Here is a 27,179-nt window from a genome sequence, read left to right on the forward strand (position 1 = left end):
ACAGGATCATATACAATTATTTATGTTTGGAGACAATTATTTAATGTTCATTGTATGTTACATGTTATACAAGATGTCTTATATTCTTCACCCTGTACTATTATCCTTATTTTATTGATAACAATGAGAATCAGAGAGGTCAATTAGTCAACTCAAGAAAACCAGCTAGTATTTAGACAAATACACTTGAAATCTATTTGATCATCTTTCTTAATGAGTTTTAAAGGTTTTTTTGTGTTTTTTCCTGCTTTTTCTCCCCAAATCCTTCCAGTACATAGTTGTATATTTTAGTTCTGGGTCCTTCTAGTTGTGGTATGTGGGACATCGCCTCAACATGGCCTAATGAGTGGTGCCTTGTCCATGCCCAGGATCCGAACTGCTGAAACCCTGGGCCACTGAAGCGCAGTGCGCGAGCCCAACCACTCAGCCACAGGGCTGGTCTCAGTTTTAAAGTTTTATATATTTATATATTATATATATGTATACATATTCATATATCTACACATTCTGGATACAAATTCTTTGTTACATATATGTATTGCAACTATTTTCTCCAATTCTGGGGCCTGTCTTTTAATTTTCATATCAATGTCTTTTGGACATAAAATGGTTTTAATTTTGAAGAAGTTCAAATGATTAATTTTTGATTAGTGCTTTTTTTGTATCCCATCTAAGAAATCATTACCTTCTCCCATGGTCATGAAGATTTTCTCTGTTTTTTACTAAAAGTTGTATAGTTGTAGCTTTCACCAGCTTTCTATGATCCATTATGAATTAAGATTACACAGGGTATTAGTTGAGATTCATTTTTTCATATGGGTATCCACATGTTCTAGAACCATTTGATGAATAGACTATCTTCTCATCATTGAATTATATCGATAGTTTTATTGAAAGGCAATTGATCATATATGTGTGGCTATATTTCCAGACTCCTCATTCTGTTTCTTTGATATGGATGGTGAACTTTCTGCCAAAACCAGACTGTTTTGATTACTGAATCTTTACAATAAATTTTGAAATCAGATAGTGTACATCCACTCAGTTTGTTCTTCTTTAAAAAATTGTTTTCACTCTTCTAGGTCCTTTCGTTTTCCAAATAAATATTGAAATTAGATGGTCAATTTCTACAAAAAGAGTCTTCAGAGATTTTCATTGAGATGATAGTGACTCATAAGTCAATCTGGGGAAAATGGATATCTTGACAATATTTAGTCTTCCAATGAATGAACTTTATTTAGATCTTTAATTTCTCTCAGCAGTGCATTGCAGATATCACTTTAGAGGTTTTGCACATATCTTGTTAAATTATTCTCAAGTATCTTATGGGTTAGGCAGTTATAGTAAAATTTTTCCAATTGTTCACTTCCGCTATATATAAATAAAGTTGTTTTTATAAACTGACTTTATATTCTGTGGCCCGGAAAAACCCAGTTACAAATTCTAGCAATTTTTCTGCTGGATTTCTTAAAGTTTTCTTTGTACCAAATCATATCATCTGTGAAGAGAGATACTTTTTATCTTTTCTTCTCAATATTTATACCTTCCCTTTCCTTTTTCCCTCTTTACTGTACTGGCTATGATCTTCAGCACAATATTGAAAAGAAGTTGTAAGAGTGGACATCCTTGCCTTGCTTTCGATCTTAAGGTGAAAAACATTTGGTTTTCGCCAAGTGCGATTTTTTTTTTTTAAAGATTTTATTTTTTCCTTTTTCTCCCCAAAGCCCCCCGGTACATAGTTGTGTATTCTTCGTTGTGGGTTCCTCTAGTTGTGGCATGTGGGACGCTGCCTCAGCGTGGTCTGACGAGCAGTGCCATGTCCGCGCCTAGGATTCGAACCGACGAAACACTGGGCCGCCTGCAGCGGAGCGCGCGAACTTAACCACTCGGCCACGGGGCCAGCCCCTCAAGTGCGATTTTAGCTGTATTTTTTTGTGTGTTTGTGTGTTTGGATATCCTCTCATAGATTAAGAAAGTACCCTTAAGAATTCATTAAGAATTTGTGTTGATAGGCTTCCCCTCCTCCCTATACATTAGACATATTATTTCATTGTCTTTTGGACTCATTTTTTCCTGATGGGAAGTGAGTCATCAATCTTAACATCGTTTCCCCTGTGTACAGTATCTCTTTCCTCTGGTCAATTCAAAATTTTTTCTGTATCTTTGGTTTTCACCAATTTTCCTACAATATGCCTAGGTCCATAAGTAGTTGTTTTTCATCAAATTTGGCGAAAATTTTTGCCATTTCAATTTCAAATAATTTTTATTCTCTTCTGAAATTCCAATTATAACTACATTAATTGGTAAATCCAATATCTAAGCTATCTCAGGGTCAGTTTCTATTGACTACTTTTCCTTGACCATGGGTCACATTTTTCATGTTTCTTTGCTTGGCTAATTTTTATTATGTTCCAGACATTGTGGATGATATATCACAGAGATTGAGGATTCCATCTTTCTCTGAAGAGTGCTGACTCGTTTTAGGAGGGAATTCAATTACTAGCTGCGCACTCTGAACTTAGGCAGGCTTGAGTTTATTCTTTGGTAGGCAGCATCTATCAAAAGCTTAAAATGATTCCCAAGCCTTTATAAATTGGTGGGACTCAACCTCCCAACTCTATATCCCCTAAAGATCTTACTGGGGCTTGGTTTCAGGCTTTGTTAGGGCAGGTCAAGAACACACATTTCTCTGGACCATGGTCGCTACTATGAAGGTACAGACTTTCTATTTTCTCAGCTAAATGTCAGGAGTAATGACAAGGTATTACTAAGGTTGCTCCACTCTTGTGGTCTGAATCTGCTAAATTCCTAGCATCCTTTTAAAATCTAAACTCCATAGCAGCAGCACTCTGATAAATTTTGGTCAGTCTCTATCTGGGTACATTCAGACCAGCCTTGCAAAGTTCTCAGAGCTGATCTGCACACAGACTTCTTGATACCTCTCCCTGCATAGAACTTTCATCTCTGGCACCCTCAGCAGGACCACTATGCTCTACCTAGATACCAGCTTGCTGTACCAGTCAAAAACTTGTCCCCAGGCAAAAAGCCGGCTTAACTGTGGGGCTCACTTAATAAATTTTCCTTCTTTCAGAGATTGCAGTCTTGCACTCCTCATTCTCCAATGACTGAAAGCAGTTGCCTCATAAATATTTTCCAGTTTTATGGTTGTTTATTGAAGAAGTCCAATATCAGGCACATCTGATAGTGGAAGTCCAACTATATTCTTGCCTAAAATTTTTTTCATCTTCATGAATTATTTATAACTAGAATAGTTTTTATATAATTCAGCAATAACAAGCTATCGTACATTCAACAGACTCCTTATAGAAAATCCGGTTCAAATGTTACTGTGTATTCTGTGATGTGAAATGTCAACACTATTGACACTAAAATTAAATTGCTAGTGACAATGAATTATCATTCATTTTTACTAGCTCTAAGAAAGATAAACTTATGAATAATTACTAATACAGAGTGCTCATATAGAGTATATTGTTGCTCATTACTTCACCTCCTTATAGTTATACTTAATGCTATACCACAAATGTCTGTGAGTAGTATAGACACACACAACGCAGACCAAAAGTAATTAGCTACAGACTTAATCGAAATTTTTTTTCTCAGATGGAACCAGAAAGCTTGTCAATTGCTGAATTTAACATACTAGGTTACTTTACACAGTAATGACTGAGAAACATACAGTGTGGGTTCATAATCTCAAAGTTCCACCAAAAGTCACTATAGATTTCCCTTATCATCATTAATGGCTATGTCTTCTCATCAAAAGTCAAGGGTAAAATTTTTTCAAAAATTAAGTAGCCAAATGCCTTGTCAATATGCCATCCAATATGTGGTTATTCAGAAGTCAGTATTATGAATTGAGGAAGATGACTAATATCATTGTGCTAAAAGTTTTCTGGGACACAAAATCTGGAATAAAAGCACTCTATGAACGGATTAATAGGATTAACAGCTGGCCATGGAATTAGAAATGTCATTTAATTGGCTTTGGAAAATTTACCTTGTTATAAGTATAGCTGCGTCCACTGAAGTCATGTCCTCTCCCCAGCTTGTTGTCATCTCTAAATGTATGTCATTCTTTTTGCCAAATTCTTCATGTTGCCACTTACAAAAACTCTCTAGCATTTTCTCTCCATGGTGCCCAATATAGAGATCTGTCTGCAAAAGAAGCAATTTTACTTCAAGGCAAATTATTCTCAGATATGCAAAAAACTAAAAGCTGAGGTGACTTCTTGAATTGCTAAAGCAGACTGTTGACCATAACATTAATTAGAACCTGGAAGACATTCAGGATTATTTTAGCCTGAGCTAAAAATCTTAAAACTTTGTGAAGGTATAATAATCACAAAATCTGTTTAATGCTATTCTGAAAAAGGAGAGAGGTGCAATGGAATACTAAAAATGTGGATCTTTTCGACTTAAGTAACTCATTATTTCTACAATTTAAGAACCAAGGTTTTCCAAAAAGCCAGTTAAGCAGCATGTTAACTGATGCCACAGAATATTCTCTGTTTCAAATGAATTACAGATAAGAAAAAGTTTTAAAAGTACATGTTTAAATAAGCAAATAAAACTGTCATTAAAAATGACTTTTTAAAATTACATTTTGGAAAGTTAAGGTTTGTTGTCAGGATCCTTGGAAACTAAGAACATTCCATTTTTGGAATAAAATTGAAGTATTAACCAAACTAAAGGCCAGTTTTATGTATACTTTAAGTGACTCAGTGGATATTTCTGGATTTTAAGTCAATAAAAAGTACATCCCTAACATTCTCTTTACTTAAAAGTACCTGAACACAACTTCTCACCCACTTAATTGAACAAAAAACTCAAGACTTTCTTACTGGAGTTTCATGGAGCAGAATAAGCTTTATCACACGAAGATTGACCTGCACACCAAGACTCTTGTGTTGGAAAAGGTTAAAAACCTAAAAACAAATAAAAATAAAAATCCTAAAATAAAACTGGAAACATCTTAATTTTTCTTAAAGTCCAGACATGGGAGAAGTCTCAATTTATTTGAGAAATCTTCTATTTTTTTAATTAAATTATTTAAAAGTTAGTTTAATAAGCAAGAATAACTTAGCTAATTCATTTTAATACCCAGAAATTTAGATCTCGCATTCTGAGATACTTACTGCAACCTTGAGAGTCTAGGCATTTCAGTGGGTGCAGAGGGAAGGTTGGGCTTTCCATGATACTGAAGAGAAGAATTTTAGTAACTAAACCCTAGAACTTTTCTCAAGACCACAAAATGTCAGTGTCCTCCTTTCATCTGAGAAACAGTCCTGCAAACTCAGCCTGCTTTATGTCACCTCGTAATTCATTCCTTAGAGTCTTTTTTCTCTCCCCAGGCTAGCTGCCAAATAGGAACAGAGTTTTCAAAGCTCCTCCCTCCAATACTGCCTGTGAAGACAAGTTTGCAGGTCAGTGTTCCTTGATGGTTTCAGATCATCATTGTAATTGGTTTTCCCAAAAGGCAGTGTATGTAGCAATGCTGGAAAGCAAGGTGAATTTTTTATGTGGTACAGTGATTTTTTGTAAAATTGAGGATTTATTTAATTTGTAATAGAAAATATAAAACTGGCACACCCAACCCATGCTTTCAGAGATAGGACTACTTAGAAGAGGCTGAAGCTGGTAGGCTATGTTGGTCTACCCTACACAGAACGCTGGCGGAGTGTTCAGGTGGTAGCTGAACGTAGACAGAAATGACTGGTGTGGGAAAAATTTGTTCACTGGGAAAACAAGCCAAATGATAGCAAGAAATAGCAAAAATGGGAATTTTACAAAACATATTATATTTATCCTTGAATCAGTGTTTCTGACCCTCCTTTATATGGTAACTGGAATCATAAATGGACATTTGCTTTTGCCTTTTATTTATGTTTATTCTCCCCCAAGAATAACTTTTCACTACAGCTTTCTAATTGCCTTGAAAGAAGTTACCCAGTAGGGTATGCAATTAAGTAAAAGGATCGATTTGGGGGTAAGCATCTATAAGATGCTAGGTACAAACTAGATTTCTGCAGTTCAGAAACTGTCGGCCAAAGTTAGCTTCATGTGATTCAGCTGCGTAAAAATTTAGCTAGTAACTATTAGGTCTTACTTGTCAACCAATATTATATCTGGCATCCATCTTTACATAACTATGTAAGAGCTCAATGGATTACCTAGCTCCATTTTGTTTCACCTCATAATCTATAGTACTTTTGGTGGGTCCATGTATATAAACAAATATTATAACATTTCTGCTAATTTCAACAAATGGTCATTTATAAAAGAGAATGAAAAGAAAGGGCACAAAAAAAGAGAAGACTAATAAAGAGTTTTGCCACATCAAAATTAACAATAAGGGTGTTTTTTTACTAGAAGATGTGAATTATTATTTTGATAGTTCTTTTGCGATGGATCAATTTGGTATACCTAAAATATTTTCTTTACTGATGTCAATAAAAGAAAGGAATAGTAATGAATTAATTTTTAAAGAACTTCATTATACTCACACAGTTCTTCCTTAGAGTTTTCTTGAAAAAATTCCAAGCGCACTTTAAAGTTTGCCTACCATATTTAAGATGGTTAGAATGAATCTCCTGGCTGCATCTGCTCCATGATAGGAAACCATTGCTGGGTCTGCAACCACTACAGTCTCTATGTTGTATTCTTGAGGTAATTTGTATGAATATCGTTTCCCTCTTCCACTTTCTGTTATTTTTTTAGATCTAGATCTTCCTTTATCTGCAACAGAGAAATTAATTTTTAAATTGCCTCTATCTTAGCGAAGTAAACAATTTTTGTTTCTTCAATAATTTTAGAAAATGTTTATTTAATATCAACATGTGTGGATGATAACGGTGAGCAAAACCAAATAAGTTCTCTGCACAGATGGAATCTAAAAGGGCATTTGACTTTAGAGTGCAAATTTGGAGTCAGACAGACTGGACTTCTACCATTTACTAGCTCTGCCACTTGGGAAACTAACATCACCCAGTCAGCCTTAGTTCCCTCACCTATAAAATGAATAATAATAATATCTACTTTCTAGAGTTGTTGATGGCTTAGTAAAATTTCTAGCACAAAGATTGATATAAATAAAAGATACTATGACTTTCTTTTTCAAACCAGTGACAAAATAGAAGTTTTACTTGAAAGAAGTGCCTGAAGTAACTGCCTCACACATCCTAATTTCAGGCAGTTGCCCCTATTACTAAACATTACGCATGGGTTACAAAGGATTAGGTTCTGCCTTCCATCAGAAGTTATGACCCTAGGGCAATAAAGATTCCTCAAACAGAGCCAAAAAAAAGCAGTAACGACAAATAACATATTTATAAATTTAACTACATAAAAAAGAAAATTTCTGCTTATTAAAACATGCCACTATTAGAATGAAAAGCATGCCATGAAGTCAGAGAAGATGTTAACAAAACTTTTCCATAATAAAGAAATAAAAAGCTACTCTAAATCAATGACAGAGCTCAATGGAAAAATTGGCAAAGGACTTCAACAGCCATTTCTCAGAGAAAGGATATATCAAAGGCTAATTGGTATATGAGAAAGTGATTCAATCTCATAGTCTTCACGGAAATGCAAATTAAAACCACAATAAGTTAAATTAATTAAAATCTCTAAAATGGCTAAAATAAATAGATGATTATATCAAGTGTCAACAAGAGTATGGGGACAACTGGAGGTCCTATACACATACCTACTGGGAGTCTACATTAGGATAAACATTGAAATACTGGTTGGCAGTATCCACTAAAGTTGAACATCTGCATATCCAATGATCAACGGTCTAAAATATGTACTCATCAGAAATGCATGCAAATCATATATAGAAATTATTCAAAGCAGTACTATTCTTAATAGTTCAAATAATCATCCATAGTATAATGGATAAAGGAATTTGGGCTTATTCATACAACAGAATGCTACATCGCAATGAAAATGAACCAACTACTGCAATGTGCAAAAATGTGAATGAATCTCACAAACATAATGCTGAGCAAAAGAAGTCAATTACAAAAGAACAGGTGGCGTATGGTTCCATTTATGGAAACACCAAAAACTGGGAAGACATGATGTTAGAAGTCAGGATAGTGAATAACTTGAGGTAAGAGAAATTAGTGCCTAGGAGCGGGCACAATGCGGACATCTGTGGTGCTGACATTTTCTATATTCTGATCTACATGGTTATGTTCATTTTGGAAAAAAATCAGCAGTTGGACACATCACTTGTGCAACTTCCTGTAGGCACGTGGTGCTTCAATAATGAACTTAGGATTCTAACAGCCTTATCAAGGTATAACTCACATGCCACAAAATGTAACCATTTAAGCGTACTATTCAATTAGTTTAAATAAGTTTCTATAGTCGTCCAGTCAACTCCACAATCCATTGTTAAGTCAGCTGTCACGTGTTCCTCTCCTTGCCATTTACCAAAATTCTGTAGATGTCACTAAACTGCTATCATCTCCTTTCCCAAACTTGTACTTGTGGGCTAGCACCAGCAGTTAATATCAAAGACCTCGATGAAGGACAACATAAGAAATTCATTTTATTAGTATCTTGAGATCTCCGACAGTCAGGAATGAATTTTGTAGTTCCTCTAATTGTAATCTCAATCCTATCTACTGTTATATATTAGTATATTGTTACATAAACATATAATATTTAGCAGGGGACATTCCTACAAGTATATGAAAAGACTCATCTTGGCAGGGTGAACACCTAATAAACTGATTACGGGAAAAAAAATTTATATATATCTGGCAGCTCTCCTAGGTGGATATGTCATTGACCTTGCATGTAAAAATCATGCAATCATAGGAATAGAGAGGATGAGATGTTAGGCAAAATATTAAAAAGCAGACATCATCATGAGTAAAAAGACTTAGGGGAAGAAAAGGGAGGTGGTTAGAATTACTCTCGTTGCTATTGTCTGCTTTGGTTGTGCACGGGAGGGATTGTTTAATTTTTATTTTTGAGTGACTGGGTAGATAGTGGGGGATATCAGCAGAGGAGTTTGTGAAGGAAGATGATGGGATCAGTTTTAGATTTATTAAGTATGACGTGCCCGAGAGACATCTGAGTACAAGTTACTAAACACCTGGCAGTCGGGAGAGAAGTTTGGACCTAATCAATGTGTAAGTGAAAGTGAACCCATGGATTTGAATGATATCATCTTGAGAAAGCATGTAGAGTGAGAAGGAGAAAGATAAGGAGGAAGTCCTGGGAAATGCCTATATTTAGGGGGTGGACGAGTGAAAGAAGGCATGCCCATGGAGGAGACAGAGAGGTAAGAAAAATAAAAGGAGAGCTAAAATGAAACCAAGAGGATAGTTATAAAATAAGGGGCTTTTGAATTGCACCAAGAGTGGCAGATAGATCAAATAAGAGAGAGAAAAGTTTGTTTCCTTTATTGCCCCAGCTAGTGACCCAGCTGCGTTGGCCCCAAACTGTTGGTATCCTGCATATTTATTTACATGTTATTGTTAAATAGGCTACTTGAACATTCTAGGTTTCTTAAGAATCTCAATCTTCATGGTAAACTCCATCATACAAGTTAGCCACTGTGTGTGAAAATCACGCATATTGAAGTAATCTTTTTATTAAGCTGCTCCCTTGATGTCTTCATTGTCTACATCAACTATGCTGAGCTCATTCTTCATTTCCTAAATCTTGAGACCATTTTCTACCTATACGCATGTATAAAAAGAGCACAGTTGATACTGCACACTTCCAGTTAGACGAAATTTTAAAATGCCTATTCACCAATGCTCAATGTGTGCTCTCCATAATACCCTCCACACGCTGACGATAATCTCCACAATAGTTATGGATGGCGTATGGAAACTATTTCAGTAGTAGTCTGGTTAAGTTAGCTAAGAACAGTGATGATCTCTATCTCCTGCTCAAATAGACCAGTACTCTTCAATTCTATAAATCTCTTTCTTGTTCACACCGAGTCCTAGACATACTTATAAGTTTATACTGAAATGTAAAGGAATATATATTGATAATGTCTCTTGCCTGCTTAAAATCTTCAAAGACCACATTTTTGCCTTCCAGATAAAGTCTTTGACATAACACACAAGTCCCTTCATTACCTAGTCCATGACTACCTTTCCAGGATGGGATCTCATGTCCATATTGCAGACATTTGGCTCCGGCTCCCTTCGTCAATGCTTTCTCCTGCCTTTGTACTTTTGCATGTATTGCTCCTTCTTCCTGAAATACTCTTTCCCGGTCTAACAACATGCACTAAAAATTTCACATAAGTTTTTCATTTTCACATATAATCTCATTTAATTCTGACAACAGCCCTGAGGTTCAGGGGTATCACTATTCCCATTTTGTATATTGTAATGGAGCTTTCAAGAGATAAAGTAAGTTTTCCAAAGTCACACAGGAAGTGCTAACATAAGGGTGTGAACACATGTAGTCTGACCCCAAAGTCCATTATCTTAACCTGCACACTCCATTCTCTTTTCTCCCCCTAGTCTATATAAGTTTTACTCCATCTTTGAGGCCAGTACCCCCCAATATCAAAAGCTTGAAATTTTGTGTACTAAGCCTGCCATAGTTCTTATCATACTACAGTATAATTAGCTATTTACCAGTTTGTCGAAAATAATACATTGGTGGCCTCTTGAGAAAAGAGCTCTGTCATTTAGCTCCACATCCCTGTGCAGTGACTTGTCATGCTTATGTTGCAAATCAAGAAACTAAGGTTCAAAAGTTTAAGGAAATTGAAGAAGAGTACCTAGCTGCAGTGAGACTGAAGCTATGCCTTCAACCAGGAGCCTCTGACTCTCAATCTCATATGCCTTCCTCTCCTCTATATTATCTTTTAATAAAAGAACACAATAAAGTCACTGTGAAGTATCAAGGTCCCTGTTTAGAAAAAACATTCATGTAATCAATACATATAAACATAATATACCTAAGGCATTAAAATGATGAATGAGAATAGTGCAAGGACCTAGTTGAATACTAGTAAGCTTTACGATTCCATTGTGCAAAGACAAATACTGCAACATGATCCAAATCTGAGTCATGTGTTTAATATGTTAATACATCAGCCTAAAGTAAGAAGGGAAGAGCTATGATAAACTCATCAGCATAAGTAAACTAATATTTTCTTTTATGGATTGCTAATTTTAAAATGATTTTTAAAATTCTAGACCCTTAAAAAGCATCTGAAAATAAGCAAGCTTAGTAAATCATGCAAGTGTTTAATCCACATAGGTCAATTAATATATAACAGTCATGCCTAAAAAAACCACATAAGTTAGAAACTTTATGAGCAATGTTTGCTAAATATGAACCATGTATTTATGCTTTATAAACCTATTAAAATTAAGCATTTTCTAGAAACCTTTCCTCCGTGCATAATGGCACACAAAGCCTGCTTTGTGTCATCCATGTACTTGAGTAATTAGAACAGCTGGAACTTACTATGATTCAAAAGTTGCATAGTGCAGATTTTCAGTATAACTCATACAAGCCAATCTCCTTAAATGGACTAAATCCAAGTTGCTGCTGTTATCGTTTCACAATACAAAAGCCTTTTGCTTGTTCATAATGCTATGACTTTTGTTCAGCTGTTTTATCTCCTTTGTGTCGACAGTTCTTAGAACGGAGAAGAGGAATGTGTCTTTTTTAAATTGACTTGATCTTGCACATCAGTGTGACACAGAGATAGACTCATTCACTTCACCACTTTTTAAGATGATTCCCATGAGTTTTCACAAAATGAAAGAGAAATCACAGATTAATTTGAGATAACTACTTCTAAACAGAAACATTGTAATTCCTTCTGAATCTGAACACCCTAGACAATTGATGATAACATCCTATGGCCTCTGCATATGTTACTTATTGTCACAATTCTTATACCCAAACCAGCCTCAAATATCATAACCAGTTTTAGAATTTATATCTTGGCACTAACTACACTAACACCTAATTTTAAATCTGCAAGTCAAATTTTAAAATCTTTACACCAAAAATTCTTCAATAAATTCTTAGTTCTTCACATTCTAACTGGAAATATTTCTCCTATCAGTGAATATTCACTGAGATGTCTGAATTATATGTCTAAAACTTTTTCCTAGGGAAACTTCTAATGATTTTCTGAATGTTAGCTATGACTTTCAGCTCCTACTTATGTAACAGAAATCATTCATTTTCGTTACCGTTCTTGCTAATGCCACAAATCTCTGCCAAAGAAAGTAAGGAAGTACACAAAAGAGTCACCCCCATTTTATTTCTGTGAAGAACTGGCAGACAAACAGAGACTAGGATTTGATGGTTGGGAATGTTTATGAGCCTCTGAAACTTCCAGATTTAAGGTATTCTGATACTGAGGATAAAATTCAAAGAAATAAATCTTTACTCTTCTTCCTATTCCTTTGCTAATTTTAACCTTCAAGATGGTTTTTACTTGGGTCAGATAAAAAAAAAAGGAGGAAGACGTTGAAGATTCTTCTGATAAAAGTAAAGAGATATCTATGATGTTCTCAGAGAGGTGACATTAAAATAAGGCCATGAGCTCACAGCATTCAGTTTCAGGAGATCTGCAATTCTCTGTGTCATTTCTATTCCAGTGAGGTGAACGGCATCCCATGAGGAACACTTCACAGTTCGAGAGACATAAAGGGCACGTTATATATCAATCTCTGAAGTCCTTCTGAGTTTCTATTTTTTGATATTTAAATGTAGTACTTCATAGAAAACTAAAAGATAAGTGTAAAATAGATACACGTAATTGTCGTTAACCAAAAGAGATTCCACATTAAAAAAGATAAAGCTAGTGGGTGGATGGAGACAGAGAAAGAGAGGAAGAGAGAAAGAAAGGAAGGAGGGAAGAGAAAGAAAGGAAAGAAGGAGAAACTTTTTAAAAGATTCATCTCACATTGCATATTTAGTTAAGTCCTTTCAGAAGGCATTACCTGAAATGATACCACAGTAATGACTGTGAGGAGCTGATTTCTCTGTGACTTTTTCCTCCATGGACCTTTTCTGCCTATATACACGGTGTGGGTGACCCGTAATGGCCATTGTATCATTGAGCGGTTCAATAAATATGAAGTCCTCATTGAGCTGTATAAATCCCATCTGGAATATATAACATAAAAAGGTATTTAAGAAATACTATTTGAATAAATTAATTTCTAGGTTCTCCTACTTACACACACTCTATTTTCTTTCACATATATGCATACATTCTTCTAGTAAAGCTATTTTAGCAGCCCCACTAATAAGGTGACTGTCTTCCCATTTTATTACTTCATCTTTACGTACTTTATTGCACTAGCATAAACTTCATTTAGTTAGTTTTAGCCTGTGTGGGTGGGAGGCTAGATGCCAGCAACAGATGCACAGTAAAAATTCTGGAATGTTAAAGGCTCACTTTGGGAGACCCATGGGGTCACTTACATGTACAGCATGTACAGAAGAGCAATACAGTTTTTAATTGGGTACATCACATGGTTCAGCTTTTTGACGATTGTTACTTAATAAAGTAATTCATGTAACATATCAAAGCAAATGTAGGAGACATAGCACTGAAATTATCACAACATAACATAACATATCATAACATTCTTAAAGCCTTCTAGTAAGCAATTTGAAAATTTCTGAATAATAAATTACAGAAGAAACGAAGCATCACTCACATAAATAAGTTTCATTTCATACAATGCCATGTTTTCAAAGTTAGCCAATTTTTGACAGAGTGCTAAAAATTGTAAAATATGGTTATGATTAATAAAAAGACCTCATAACAAGTAGGTATCCTTTTATTATATTGAAGCTAAGCCTGGTCATTTCTTTTCTTCCTTTTTTAGAATAGAAATTTGCATTATAACTAGGAAAATATTGCACATGGAAGAACATATGACTGGATCTTTTCAATTTTTATTATCTTGCTCTACTGCAATACACATATATAAAACATATTTGACTATTTATTCTGTTAACTCTTTAGTAAATATTTTTGAAGAAATAATCCCCTAAAACCTGCATTATTTATACCCAACATGCTAATATCAAAGTTCTTATTTCTGTTTTGCATTAACTATTGAAAAATTATGTACGGTTCACTTTAATTTGATCCACATATAACTAGCACAGTAATAATATAATTATTTCTTCAGATATAGTAATTCTTCCAAACTAGATATTAAGAAAAAATAAATCTATGCTAAAAAGTGTATGTTTTCCACAAAAGTATAGAAGAGGTTTTTTGTTTTGTTTTCATTATTAAAGTGTATTGCCTCTTCTATATAGAAAGACCAAGTGATCGCCAATATGTTACCTCATTTTATGCTGTGCAGAATGGACAGTACAAGATACCTTAAGAATAAATCTAAAATCCTCATCAATTTCATTTTATTGAATTTTTATATCACTAATAAAATTCTCAAGTACTATCTATTTCTGTCCCCTTCTCCTCTCTCTCCCGTTCTTTTCCTCTCTCTCTCCCAGTCTCTTCCTCTCCTCTCTCTCTGTTTCATACACACATGGGTGCACACATCATTTGCAGGTGGGAATAATGCAAAATTCCCCCAAATTTTCCCTGTAGCCTAATTTGATGGGAAAAAAAACTGAATATCAAGTATTTTTAAATTTAAATAATAATCATTGAAGATATAGTACATCTACACATGGATTGAGGATAGGTAGTATCACATTATATATCACTGATCCAGATTATGAAAATACAGAAAAAGTTACTCTAATATATTAGTGTGATTCTGAGGTTCAGACAGTATTCAAGGTCACTAATAAAAGAGACAGTGTGGCTGATGATTAAAATAATAATTGCTATGATGCCCAGTTAGAACGTCTCAAGTAAACATACTCAGTTTCTCTAAATCACAAATTTGCAATCTGATACATTCTTTCAGCAGGTTATAAACATGGTTAGAGTTATAACAATAAACCCTATAAAATTTAATTGCATACTATCATAAAATTTAATGACTCCAAGAACAGATTCTGAATTTAAGATTATTTGGGTTCACCACCTACTACTGGCCATGTAACCATGAGAAAGTTACAGCACCTTTATCTGTATAACAGCTTCACTGGGTTGTTTGGAAGATTTATTGTTTAAAGCACATGTAATGCTCTGATCATAGGATCTGATACTGGGGAACCACTCCATAAATGTTTGCCATGATTTTTATTTTAGTAATAAGAATAACCACAATAAATATAAGCACTCAAACATTTGAGTATGGACTGAAGAGCTCAGAGAGCCCAAAGAATCAGTTTGTTCATCTTTGTAACTCCACATTAGCACATTAAATATTGTCTGAAATAAATGATCTTTAGTTAGGATTTGGAAACCTCTTCATAACATAGAATTATCTGTTGTGTTAGGCTTTTATCTATAGACATTTTTAAAAACAAGACGGCTACTTTTAAAATGGAAAAAAATGTTGGAATAAGTATAAATGGTGACTCATCCCTTGAATACATATTTACTGTCTGACCACAGGGTGCCAGATTCAGTTCATCCTGGGGCATATTCAGAACCAAGCGTTCAGTGTTCTCTCTTTACGGAAGGGTTTTCTGAGACCAGAATACTATCCTACAGCACAAGAAGTCCTCTCGTTTAGCTCGGTATCTTTCATGATAATGACTTGTATTAAAGCACAGTTGCAGAAAATCTTGATGTTTACTGTGTCCCAACAGAGGGCTCACTTTTTCCACTAACGAAATAGATTTTTTTATCTGCACGGTGATTTTTTTTTTTTTTTTCCTTTTTCTCCCCAAAGCCCCCCGGGTACATAGTTGTATATTCGTTGTGGGTCCTTCTAGTTGTGGCATGTGGGACGCTGCCTCAGCGTGGTTTGATGAGCAGTGCCATGTCCGCACCCAGGATTCAAACCAACGAAACACTGGGCCGCCTGCAGTGGAGTGCGTGAACTTAACCACTCGGCCACGGGTCCAGTCCCTCTGCACGGTGATTTTACAAGTCATGGAGGAACACAAATCCATATTAACCTCTTTGCACAAGTGCCCCTGTGTTTGACGATCCACAATTAGACAGCATTCATTTTAGTGCCAATATGGTCCTTTCAATTTTAGAAAGAAAGAAAAGGCTATTTGAATTAATATGGTAGAATACATTATTTAAAATAAATGCAAACTATCTAAGGGTTTTTCTCCCAGATTGCCCTTTTCAGATTTTTAAAATTTACTTTTAACTATTTTGAGACATTTCATGCAAATATTTGGAAATGAAATTGTTTAATAGTTGTTTCCTACCTTATTTCTGTCATCAGGTGCATTTTCTCATATGGTGGAATCTGCTCTTTTGTTATTGAATGTTATTCTTTGATTTGACATTTTAGCAAGAATTTCAGTATTTTGCAAATTTACCATTACTTAAATAAGTGAAAATAAGTTACCATCCATTTCTTTTCTTACTTGTTCTGATATTTTACTCTTTCTCTATTTAGATGCCTCTATGATTTTTAAAACAACCATTAACATCGATCATGTTGGTATACTAATACTGCCAACAACTTCAAATCAACACATGAAATTTGATTTGGCTAATGTACCTAGATTTTTATGTATTCTTGCTTCAATTCACCAAATACAAATGTTTCATTTTTCAAATTCAAATTAATTATGGCCTATTCAATAGACAAATAAATTCTAAAGCTCTAAGATAAGTGTGACTAAAACATAACTAAAAAATTAGAAAGCAACATGGCACTCTCTGTTCTTGTTCCCACTCCTGCTACGTTAACTACTGCCTCCCACTGCCTCACTTCCTATTCACTCACAGAACTGAAGCACTATTAAAGTTATCTCAAGTTTTCTCTTCATTCTTCCATGCTCCTTTCTGGAAATTTTCTTTATTTTCTAGAACCTTGGTTTTCTAGGTATACTGTCAGTGGACTTGCTGAAGGTATTCATCTGATGCTTAAACTGCATGTTGTGAGTCTTTGAAAGGATCCTACTTTAAAAAATACATGCCATATCACAAGAACTAAATACCGTAAGTGTTAAAAGAGATGAGGAAGGTGGTGGGTCGTTATAATTTCAGGATATGAGGAGAGTCTTGAGGGACAGCAGGATTTGGATAAGACTGGGGCAAGTTGCTCCCTGTAAGAGGAAGCATTATGAACAAGGGCAAAGCATAAGTGGAGTCTAGGGAACAGTTCAGGAAGATGCCTGGCTTAAGTAGAGAAAGGGGAAAATATAGCCAAAAAATAAGAACCCATATAACTGAAAACATCAAATTACGAAGTTCTTGATAGGAAAAGGAAAGTCAATGTCCTGAAGGTCTGAGGATGATTAGTCTACTATCCGACTAGAAGATATATTAGAGAATTAGTGAAATACTGGAAGTAGCACAAGTGTTTTATTTCTAAACAGCAGTAATGGAAGTTGCTGAAAGGATCCGGCTCGTAAAAACATTTTAGACAAATATCTGATGCTCTACATGATCTAAACTTCTATATAAGTTTGGGTTTTTTAAAAGTTTTTTTCTTGTATGGTAATGTTATAGTGTATATCTCATTAAGCAAATAAAGCATTATATAGTTTAAAATGTAACCATAACATGGAGATTCCTCAAAAAATTAAAAATAGAACTACCATACGATCCAGCCATCCCACTACTGGGTATTTATCCAAAGAGCTTGAAGTCAGCACTCCCAAAAGTCCTACGCACCCCAATGTTCACTGCAGCATTATTTACAATAGCCAAGACATGGAAGCAACCTAAGTGCCCAGCAACAGACGAATGGATAAAGAAGATGTGGTACATATATACAATGGAATACTACTCAGCTGTAAAACAGAACAAAATCATTCCATTTGCAATAACATGGATGGACCTTGAGGGAATTATGTTAAGTGAAATAAGCCAGCGAGAGAAGGATAATCTGTGTATGACTCCACTCATATGAAGAAGTTAAAATTATGGACTAAGAACAGTTTAGTGGATACCAGGGGAAAGGTGGGGTAGGGGGTGGGCACAAAGGGTGAAATGGTGCACCTACAACATGACTGACAAATATTAATGTACAACTGAAATTTCACAAGATTGTAACCTATCATTAACTCAATAAAAAAAAAAATGTAACCATAACATAGGACTTAACATAAACCATAATACTATAAGTTTGTTTTATGGTTTATTCAAAAAAATGTCATTTTCAATATGTAAATGGGAGTTATTTTTCATGCATTTGTGTATTTTACCTATGCAGACAAATCTGTATGAAAATACACTTCTGACACTATGTCCTCTTGTCTTATCATACTAAAATACTCTTCCTGACTTGACCCTTTCAATGTTTCCGCTTTATCCTTAATGAAGGATATATAAGGTAAAAGGCCATGATAAATCTTGCCTACCTCTCCAGCTCTATTTTTACTACCTAAACTTCATATATAGCCATAACAAACAAATTTTAGTTGTGTGGATAAATTTTATATTTTAACATATTTCAGAATATGTTGCATGATTTTTAGTTGCATGATCACATCTTGGTACATTGCACATGCTTTTTCCTCTTTCCAGAATGTCACTGTTGATATGAAGGGTCATTCCTTCAAAATCAAGCCAACCCTGTCCTCTCTCCAAAGTAACCACTGCCTCCCCTCTCCACTTCCACAGTGTACCTTTTCCATATTACACTAATAAATCCAATGTGGTTACTATTTTCGTGTCTCTCTGATTAGACCATGAGCTGTCTGAGGGAAGGCTTTGGGCATAGCACTCATCGTCATGCCTTCAATACACAAGACCTGGTACAAAGTGGGCACTCAAGGAATGTTGCTTTTAACTCAATGTATTCTTCCTTTTTGAGATAAAAGAAAATATACCGATTCACTGCTCTGAAGAGCATCTATTCACCCTCCGGGGGACTCGATATGGGGGCAAATTACAGTTTTATTTCTTTCCTCTGGTATTTCCAATGTTGTTTTCCTTGTGCGCCCAAGTTCTACCTTTAGGAAAAGCTTTCATGTGACCACATTGCTAACATCATTCCATTTTCTTTCACTGCCAAAGGGTTTCAAAAAGAATCATGAAACTACAATGGTAGAAGGAAACTTAGAAATCATCCAGCCATCACTGGGGTTTTAAAATCAAGAAAACCAAGGCTTAGAAATGTTGCATGACTTGCCTAAAATCACACACACAGCTCATGTGAATGTCAGGGCTAGAATCTAGGTCTCCCAACTTCCAAATTGATTTTTGGTTTTAATACATCACTCTAAATTTGCTTGCTACCTACATTCTACTTAACATTTCGACTTGCATTCTGGTTTCCCCCACTGAGCTCCAGAAATTACTCTGAGGCCACCCACAATTTCCTTTCCTTTATTCTCCTCTCTAAGGCATTGGACTCTTGACCACTTTTCTCTTCCATGAATATTACTTTGCTCTAGTTCTCTTCTTCTCTAGCAACTGTTTCTGTTTCCTTAAACAGGTCATGTTCCTCACTCCACGGGAGGTCTGTGTCAGCAATTGTTCTCTGCATTTATGACTCCCAATGGTTTTATAGCTCCCTTTACGGAGATGATTCCCAAATCCCCCTCACAGCCCACTGCTTCCATTAAAGATCCACTCTCCCTGTCCCTCGCTTCTCATGATCTCACTTCAGTTCTATCGTCATTCTCTCCAAACCAGCACCTCCTCCCTAAGTTTGTATCTGTTCCTGACTCTAATTGTTTTCTAGTTACCCAGCTAAAAAAAGTATATAGTCCTTTACTCTTCCCTTTCCAAACTTACATTAAAATATTTATAAGAAAACAATAATATAAGAAAATAATATGCCTGTATGTTAGACACTGTATATACATTATTTCATTTAATCAAACAGCAAGCTTGGGACACATATGCTAATTTCACCAGTTTCACAGTTGAAAAATGTGAGTTTCAAAAAGATTTATTGTGCCCTAAGGTTACAAATCAGTATGTGGGGAAGACAGGATTCAAACCAACGACTGCCTGGCTTTAAGTGCATGCTGCCTTTGGGAGGCTATCTGAAAAAGGTTAGGCCTGCCATATGACTGTTATTCCAAATAACTCTCATCTTTAAAAAATTTTGCACTGAGGATTTGATGTCAAGCACAACACCTCACAGATGGTAGATGTCCAAAATCTGATATCAATAGCAAGGCCAGGCCCCATCCCTCACAGAGCAGAAGACAAAAATACTGCGTCAGGCTCTGAACTTTATCTTGAGCTGACGGTTTTATGTGATCAGACTTATCAGCTGCCAAAGGCACACTGGCTCTGTGAGTGGGCTGAGGGCTTCATCTCCAGGCCGCCTGCAATGGTGGATGCCCAACAACTCCCCCACGGCAGATCTGGGAGAATATTTCAAGGTTTTAGTTTTTCTTTCCTTCTTCCTTCCTTTTAATTTTCTTTCTTAAAATGTTTTCTGATTATAGAACCAGAAATTTTAAATAGCAGAACATTTAAAAAATATAGTTAAAAGATAAAGTAATCATCCCAAATCCCATCATATAGAATGATTTTATACATATTTATATATTTCTTTTTAGTCTATTAACATACACACATAAGCATATAAGTATGATATACCTGTGTGTGTGCGTGTGTGCCTATATACATGCATACATGTTAAAGGTTTATATTCTACTATATTTTCTCATTTAAGAATAGCTTAATAGCTATTTTCTTTCTTAATAGTATTAAATAATCTTTATAAGCCTGATTTTTAATTGATGAATTAGTTTATACTCTAAATATATCATAATTTTATTAGCTTTTCATTCATTCCATCCTCTATTCAATGAAATGCTTATGAGTATCAACATTGTACAGGCAGAGTTCAGGATGCAGTAGTGAACAAGGCTGGTAAGACCCATCAGCAACTTAGATGCCAAGAGGGGAGACAATGTGCTCTTTATTCAACTAAGTCAAAGTTATACATACAATTGTTCTATAACCATCTGTTAATAAGCTTTGCATTGATGGTTTACATACCTATTTATGTCTGTGTTCTATTACACAATCAAAACCAAGATTAAACTACAGCCTGGAAGTATCCCACCAGACACTTAAGGGCAAAGGCAGGAGCTGAAAGTGACCATCTGGAGAAGAGGAATTAACCCTCTTTAAAGGATGGGTGTGAGACCACAGGGACTGGGAATCTCTGAAGAGGGAAGCCTCCCAAGAACCCACAAATGTGGCCCATGAGAGAAAGAAGAGTGTCCATTTTAAGCACCTGCCAAACACAGAGCGCAGCAACAGCATCCCATGACACCATCAGTCCCGTAAGCACTCTCCCCCTTCTCACCTCCCTTATAGGATCAGTCCTAAAGGAGCCAGAGATGCCCAGTGCACTGAGCAGAAGGAACGAAAGCTCTAGGTGGGGAAATAATGAGGACGCTGACTCCATTCCCCCTTCTTCACTGCCTGTCATTAGCTCTAAGAAAGCCTGAATGTAGAGGGGGTGTGGGACACAAATTAACTTCATGTGAATTTGGATGGTTTGACAGACAAATATTTTAATTACCAAATAGAGACTATTTGTGACTAACTTTGCCAGGGGACTTCTCCCAACCTAAGAGGGAAGAACACCAGACAGAAGACCAGAAGGAAAAAAAAAAAAACTCTAGTTTTTTTATGATATACTTGAGTCCTGTTTAGTCAACGAAAAGTTATACATGTATAATATGAACTCAGGTGCCAAGTACTATGAAGGGGTTAGAAAGCGAAGTGGGGATATCCTTTCTGGGTGAGGTGACATCTGAGCAGAGACCTAGAGTATGAGAGACAGCCAGACTAAGGTGTAGGGGGAGAATATTCTGGGCAGAGGGAGAAACAAAGACCCTCAGATAGGAACAAGCTTAGCACGTTTAAAGAAAAGCAAGGCGAATGTGGCTGGAGCAGAGTGATACATAGGAAATGACTGTCAGAAAGAAGCCCAGGGGCATTCCACAGCAGTGTCACTTATTTGATTCATATTCAGTAATAAACCCTGATGAAATCCTCCTTTGGCTTTTAGACCATCTATCTTTTCTTGGACACTGGTTACAGATTTTACTATGGGATGCTTCATGATGGCCTTCTGTGTTATGTTCTTTCAACACAGTCTTATTTTATCTACATAATAATTACACAGGAACAGATTTCATTCCTACAAATGAAAAAATATGCTTTCTCTCCCATTTTCTTGAAAACCACCGCCCTCTTTTAACTTTTCCCCAAGACTTGACAGAGATATGGATTTAAAAACAATTTCAAAAATGTTCCTTTTTAACTCCATTTAGATAAACAACATTACAAGTATGATAACAAATAGAAGCTGTTCTATGTTGCAGAAGTAAAAAGGAAGTGGTAAAAACTGGTAAAGTGGTAAATGAACGCTCCGTCCTAACATTTACTTATCCAAAATGACTGATATTTTCGTTAATATGGTGGTTATCTCACTTCTCATTTTATAGTCTAATTTTTGCTCATATCAAGAAGAGCTATTGATTTTCATATACTTTCTTGTATCCATTCACTTTACTGTAATCTCTTGTTGCTTATAAAGATTTTTTAATTAATCCATTGGGATGTCTATGGATTCTCTAAATATGCAAAGAGCGAGTTGAGAAACAGGGAGCAAATTCAGTTTTAAATCTACTTCTAAGTTTATCAACCTGTCTAGACGAAAGCTATTCTGTTCCATTGTATCTCCTGATGATTATTTACTGTTCATTACAAATGTACTCACTAAATACCTACCATATGGCACTATGTAAGGCATTGAGGATTCAAAGATGAAAACAGATTTAATCCCTGTTTTCATGGACCTTCTATATTAGAGGGAAAGACAGGAAAATCTCAAGTATTCAGACAAATATACTTAAGAAATAATAAATTGTTAAAAGTATAATTAAAGAAACAAACAAGGATCTGAGAGAAATAGAGAACAGGATGAAATGCTAGAGAGGGTGGCCCAATAAGACCTTTCAAAGGAGACAGCATTTGAAGCAAGACCTAAGGAAGGAGCCAGCCATATGAAAACGAATATAAGTGAGGGAAGAGATGTATTAGGGGGAAGATGCCATATACTAAGGCTATGACCTCGGAAGATATATGGGAGGAACTCAATAGATCAACTTTGTATTTATAAAAGTATACATTTTTAAATTATTTTTTGTAACAACATATGTTTGTGTTCTATATGTTTATGTACAGTAAAACATTTTAAAAATGAAAAATAATAAATAACTATATTACTTAGCAATATAGAGGAAAGGCAAGTACTAAAAGAAATGCAATTGCTCCTGGAGGGCAGAAATCAAGGATGGAGAGGAGGGGGCAGAAGAGTTTATTTTTTCCATTATAATTTTTGTAATAAGTATTGACTTTTCAAAGGATGTACATATATGACTTAGATTACTCTTTAATTTAAAAGAAACGTTGAAATGGAAAGGCACAAGACTTCTTGGGAAGCTACTGCAGTAATTAAAACAATAAATAATGGTGGTATTAGTGTAAAGTCTATCGGTGAGGAAAACCCATAAGCAACCCAGGACACAGTTAAAGAATTGACGTGGAGACTGAGCCAGTGGTAGCAGTCATAGACAAATAATTATAACTGCAAAAATAGAACAGGGGGGCTGGCAGGACAGGACTCACGTAGAGCTCTGAAGACCATAAAAAGACATATAGATTTTATTTGAAGTGTAACTGGAAGTAACTGACAGTGGATGGCATAATCCAATATAAATTTTGAAGAACATTCTTGTTCTTTTTTGGAAAACAGATTATAGGGTGACAAGAGTAGAATCAGGGCGACCAGATTGAAGTCAGTTATAATAGTTCAAGTGCAAGATCATGGTGGCTGAACTAAGGATGTGGAGAAAAATAAATACATTTAAGATTAATTTTGGATTCTCACACAAACCAGATGGCAACCACCCAACTTCCACGTTGGAATATGCAAGGACAATAACACGGAGAATTAAGGATGACTTCAGAGTTTCTGGCTTAAGTAATCAAGAAGGGGAGATAGATGTCTGTAATTAAGACATAAATGTCAAACACCGAGGATGAAACAGATTTTAGGGGCAGAGAATCGAAGTTTCTGATGGGACCTGATTGGGTTTGATATATCTGTGAAACATCTGAGTGGAGAAATCAAGCAGACAGTTAGGGGCATAGAGTTTAGAGGAGAGTTTTGAGCTAGAGACATACATCTAAGAGCTGCCATTATAAAGATAAATTTTCAATCCATGCAGATGAGTGATGTTATCCAGAAAGAGAGTGACAAGAAAGAATAGAAGAGTGGTCTAAGACCAAACTCTGAGGACCCTAACATTGAGAAGCAGAGAAGGACTCAGCAAAGGAGACTGAGGAGGAAGGGCCAGTGAGGTTAAAAGAAAAGTAGGAGCTTGGATAATTGATTTTTTTTTCCAGAATTAACTCTTTCTAGAAGTGGCTTTTAAGAAAATACAGGAGTAAACTCTCTTCAGTTCACTCTGAAGAAGCTATTGCCCTGTCTAACCTATATTGCTCAAGTTAAAAATTCAGTAGTCCTATGCAAGATGATCAAACACATGTGCTCATGCCATTACGTTCAACAGCAAAAACAGCGAAAGAGCACTTCCCTGCCTATATCAATCAGGTTCTCAAAAGTCACAACGACATGACTTACTTTTGTTGCAGATGAGAGAATTTTACATATTCCATTTTGTTGTATCATGAGAAGAACTTAAATTTATTAAGTAACTTTGCCTGACATATATATATATATATATATATATATATATACACATATATTTTAAATAAATTTATTTTTATATATATTTTAAAGGTAGCTTCCAACTTGCCACCCACCCTAGCACACTTCATGAATTGGTGTGCTTTAGTTGTACACCTAGTTGTTAAAGGGTTAATCACTCCGTGATTTTTCAGAGCCATTCACCATGGTGATGAGCACTTGCAGCACTTATCTCATGCAATTCCAGCCCAGTTATGTGCTTTAAGTAGAACTGAATGAGACCACTGAGAAAGCTGCACAGCTGCGATTTGGGGAAGTACTCATCACCGCCAGGTCTTACTGGTGACCTCACAATTAATAGAGATGTTGCCAACCTCCTACATATCCCTAGAGAGTAGATGCGAATTCATTTTACCATGGAAACAAGATTAGTGGAGCAAACTACTCAAAGACCATAGCACTGGTACTCAGAGACGGAAAATGTGCTGCAACTTATTTTCCAGCTTCAATGAAAGGTCAAACAAATATAATCATTAATTTATTTAACAATATTTACTGAGTGCATAGTATGTGTCAGCTAATATGCTAGATGCAGGAAATACAGCAGGGTACAAAACAGTCGTTTTAAAACAGATGATCTTAAGTATCTTTTATAACAACTGAGTTTACTTATTGTAGATTTTAAGTCCTCTTTCCTATTTGCACCCACAACAGCAAAATGTGTTGGTTTTTTCCCACTTAGGACTCTTGGATCATTCAAATATTTGCCCCCACCCCCACTTTGAATGGCATTAAGTAATATCCAAGAAATTATACTGGTGTTTTCCCCCTTAAAGGGAGAAACAAATCTTGTACCAAGAAAGTTCTTTCTCACATGGCCTGTTTCTTAATGACAAGATCCCCAAATACAAACACATGACTAAGGAGAGTTAAAAGAACACGCTTGACCTTTTCTCCTCTCAACCTTTTTTACTCTCTCTCTAATACATGTCCCATCAATGAGTAAAAAGACTCAAAAAGCTAATGTAATAACAGGCTAAATTATTAGAGGTTACCTTGGGAGGTAATACCACTAAAGAGCTGAAATAATCTGCTATAAACTGGGGAACCCAATGCACTCTGCACATAGCAGACCACATCAGAAATATTACGCTCACGCATCGTTTTATGAAAGACATTTATAAATAAGACCATATCTAAACAAGAAATTAGGGGTCAGTTTGTTCCAAATTCTACCCAGAGAAGAAGAATTCCACCTGTTCATCAACATTCCTGATAAATATTTAATATTATGTTTATGCATTTCAATCACTAAAAGAGCAATCATCACTCTGAAGCAATCCAGCCTTCTACTGGACAGTGGTAACTCTCCAAAAGATTTTTATAAAAGGTCCAGAAGGCTTCTTCACCACGACTCTAAACCATGAGTCCTGATTCTGCATCCTAAGCACCTTATCACATTTCAAATGTATGACAAATGCTCTCACGGCCTCTCTCTATGTGCCCAGTTACTACAGCAATTCCAGAAATGAAATAGGTTCCCTATCCTTCTTCATTCTTTTCATTTTACTTGGATGTTCTCTAGTTTATAAATGTCATTCTTAAGATTGATTTTCTTTGATTTTAAAAGTATGGACATGAATGGTGAATGAACAACGTCTTTAGCATGTAGGGTGAGTTGAAATAAAAGATTGTAAGAAAAGTAACACATTAAGAACCAAGTACAGACTGGTATAGGATAACAAGATGGAAAGTGTTTTCACTTATTATTTTTTATCATTCTTTATTAGAAAATACTTAAAACTTTCAGAATTATACAGGATAACAGAGTGCCCAGTAACTCACTCCCAGTATTTAAGAAATGTTAACATTTATTTGCTGTAGATCATTTTTTAAAAATTTAACAATTTACTGATTCAGTTGAAGTGGACCTACACACCTTCAAAACCAGTTCTCTTCTCTTACTGCTGAGAGGTAACTACGACACTGAAGATGTGTGTATCTTCCACATTCACGTTTTACATTTTCACTACATACGTCTTGCTATTACATGTATTGCAATGAACATGCTTGGACCTATTTAAAAGGGTTCACTCTGGTGGCTGTATTGACGATAGACTATAGAGGGGCAAAGGCTACTGTAACAATTCAGATGAGAGGTTATCAGTGGCTAAAGCCAGAGTGATACTGATGGCAATGGAATTGCTCAGATTCAGAATAAATTCTGAAGGTAATGCAAACAGAAATTACGATGCTTGAATGTGCGGTTTAAAGAAAGAGAGGAATTTGGGACCACAACATGATTTTTGGCCCTTGTCAAATGGAATTATATAGTTGACCATCAATAAGATGGAGAATAATGTGGGGAGAGCAGCATTGGGGGAATGGAGAGGGGAGATGATCAGTTGAGTCTGGAACATGTTA

At 35.6% G+C, this 27,179-nt stretch overlaps 1 protein-coding gene across 2 annotated transcripts in view; it reads right to left on the minus strand.

The window, feature by feature from the left end:
* The window catches only part of ADAMTS19 (ADAM metallopeptidase with thrombospondin type 1 motif 19), a 236,401-nt gene that overhangs the window by 175,447 nt on the left and 33,775 nt on the right, over nucleotides 1–27,179 (minus strand). The window contains exons 3-6 of one of the 2 annotated variants that reach the window (XM_070569340.1): nucleotides 12,981–13,146; nucleotides 6,587–6,759; nucleotides 4,866–4,949; nucleotides 4,022–4,179 (exon numbers count right to left, since the gene is read on the minus strand). In XM_070569340.1, coding sequence (XP_070425441.1) covers nucleotides 4,022–4,179; nucleotides 4,866–4,949; nucleotides 6,587–6,759; nucleotides 12,981–13,146 — 581 coding nt within the window. The remainder of the gene's footprint in view (nucleotides 1–4,021; nucleotides 4,180–4,865; nucleotides 4,950–6,586; nucleotides 6,760–12,980; nucleotides 13,147–27,179) is intronic. The other variant, XM_070569341.1, reaches the window with a different exon arrangement.

The sequence above is a fragment of the Equus przewalskii genome, chromosome 13, assembly GCF_037783145.1.
Source record: "Equus przewalskii isolate Varuska chromosome 13, EquPr2, whole genome shotgun sequence".
NCBI lineage: Eukaryota > Metazoa > Chordata > Mammalia > Perissodactyla > Equidae > Equus > Equus przewalskii.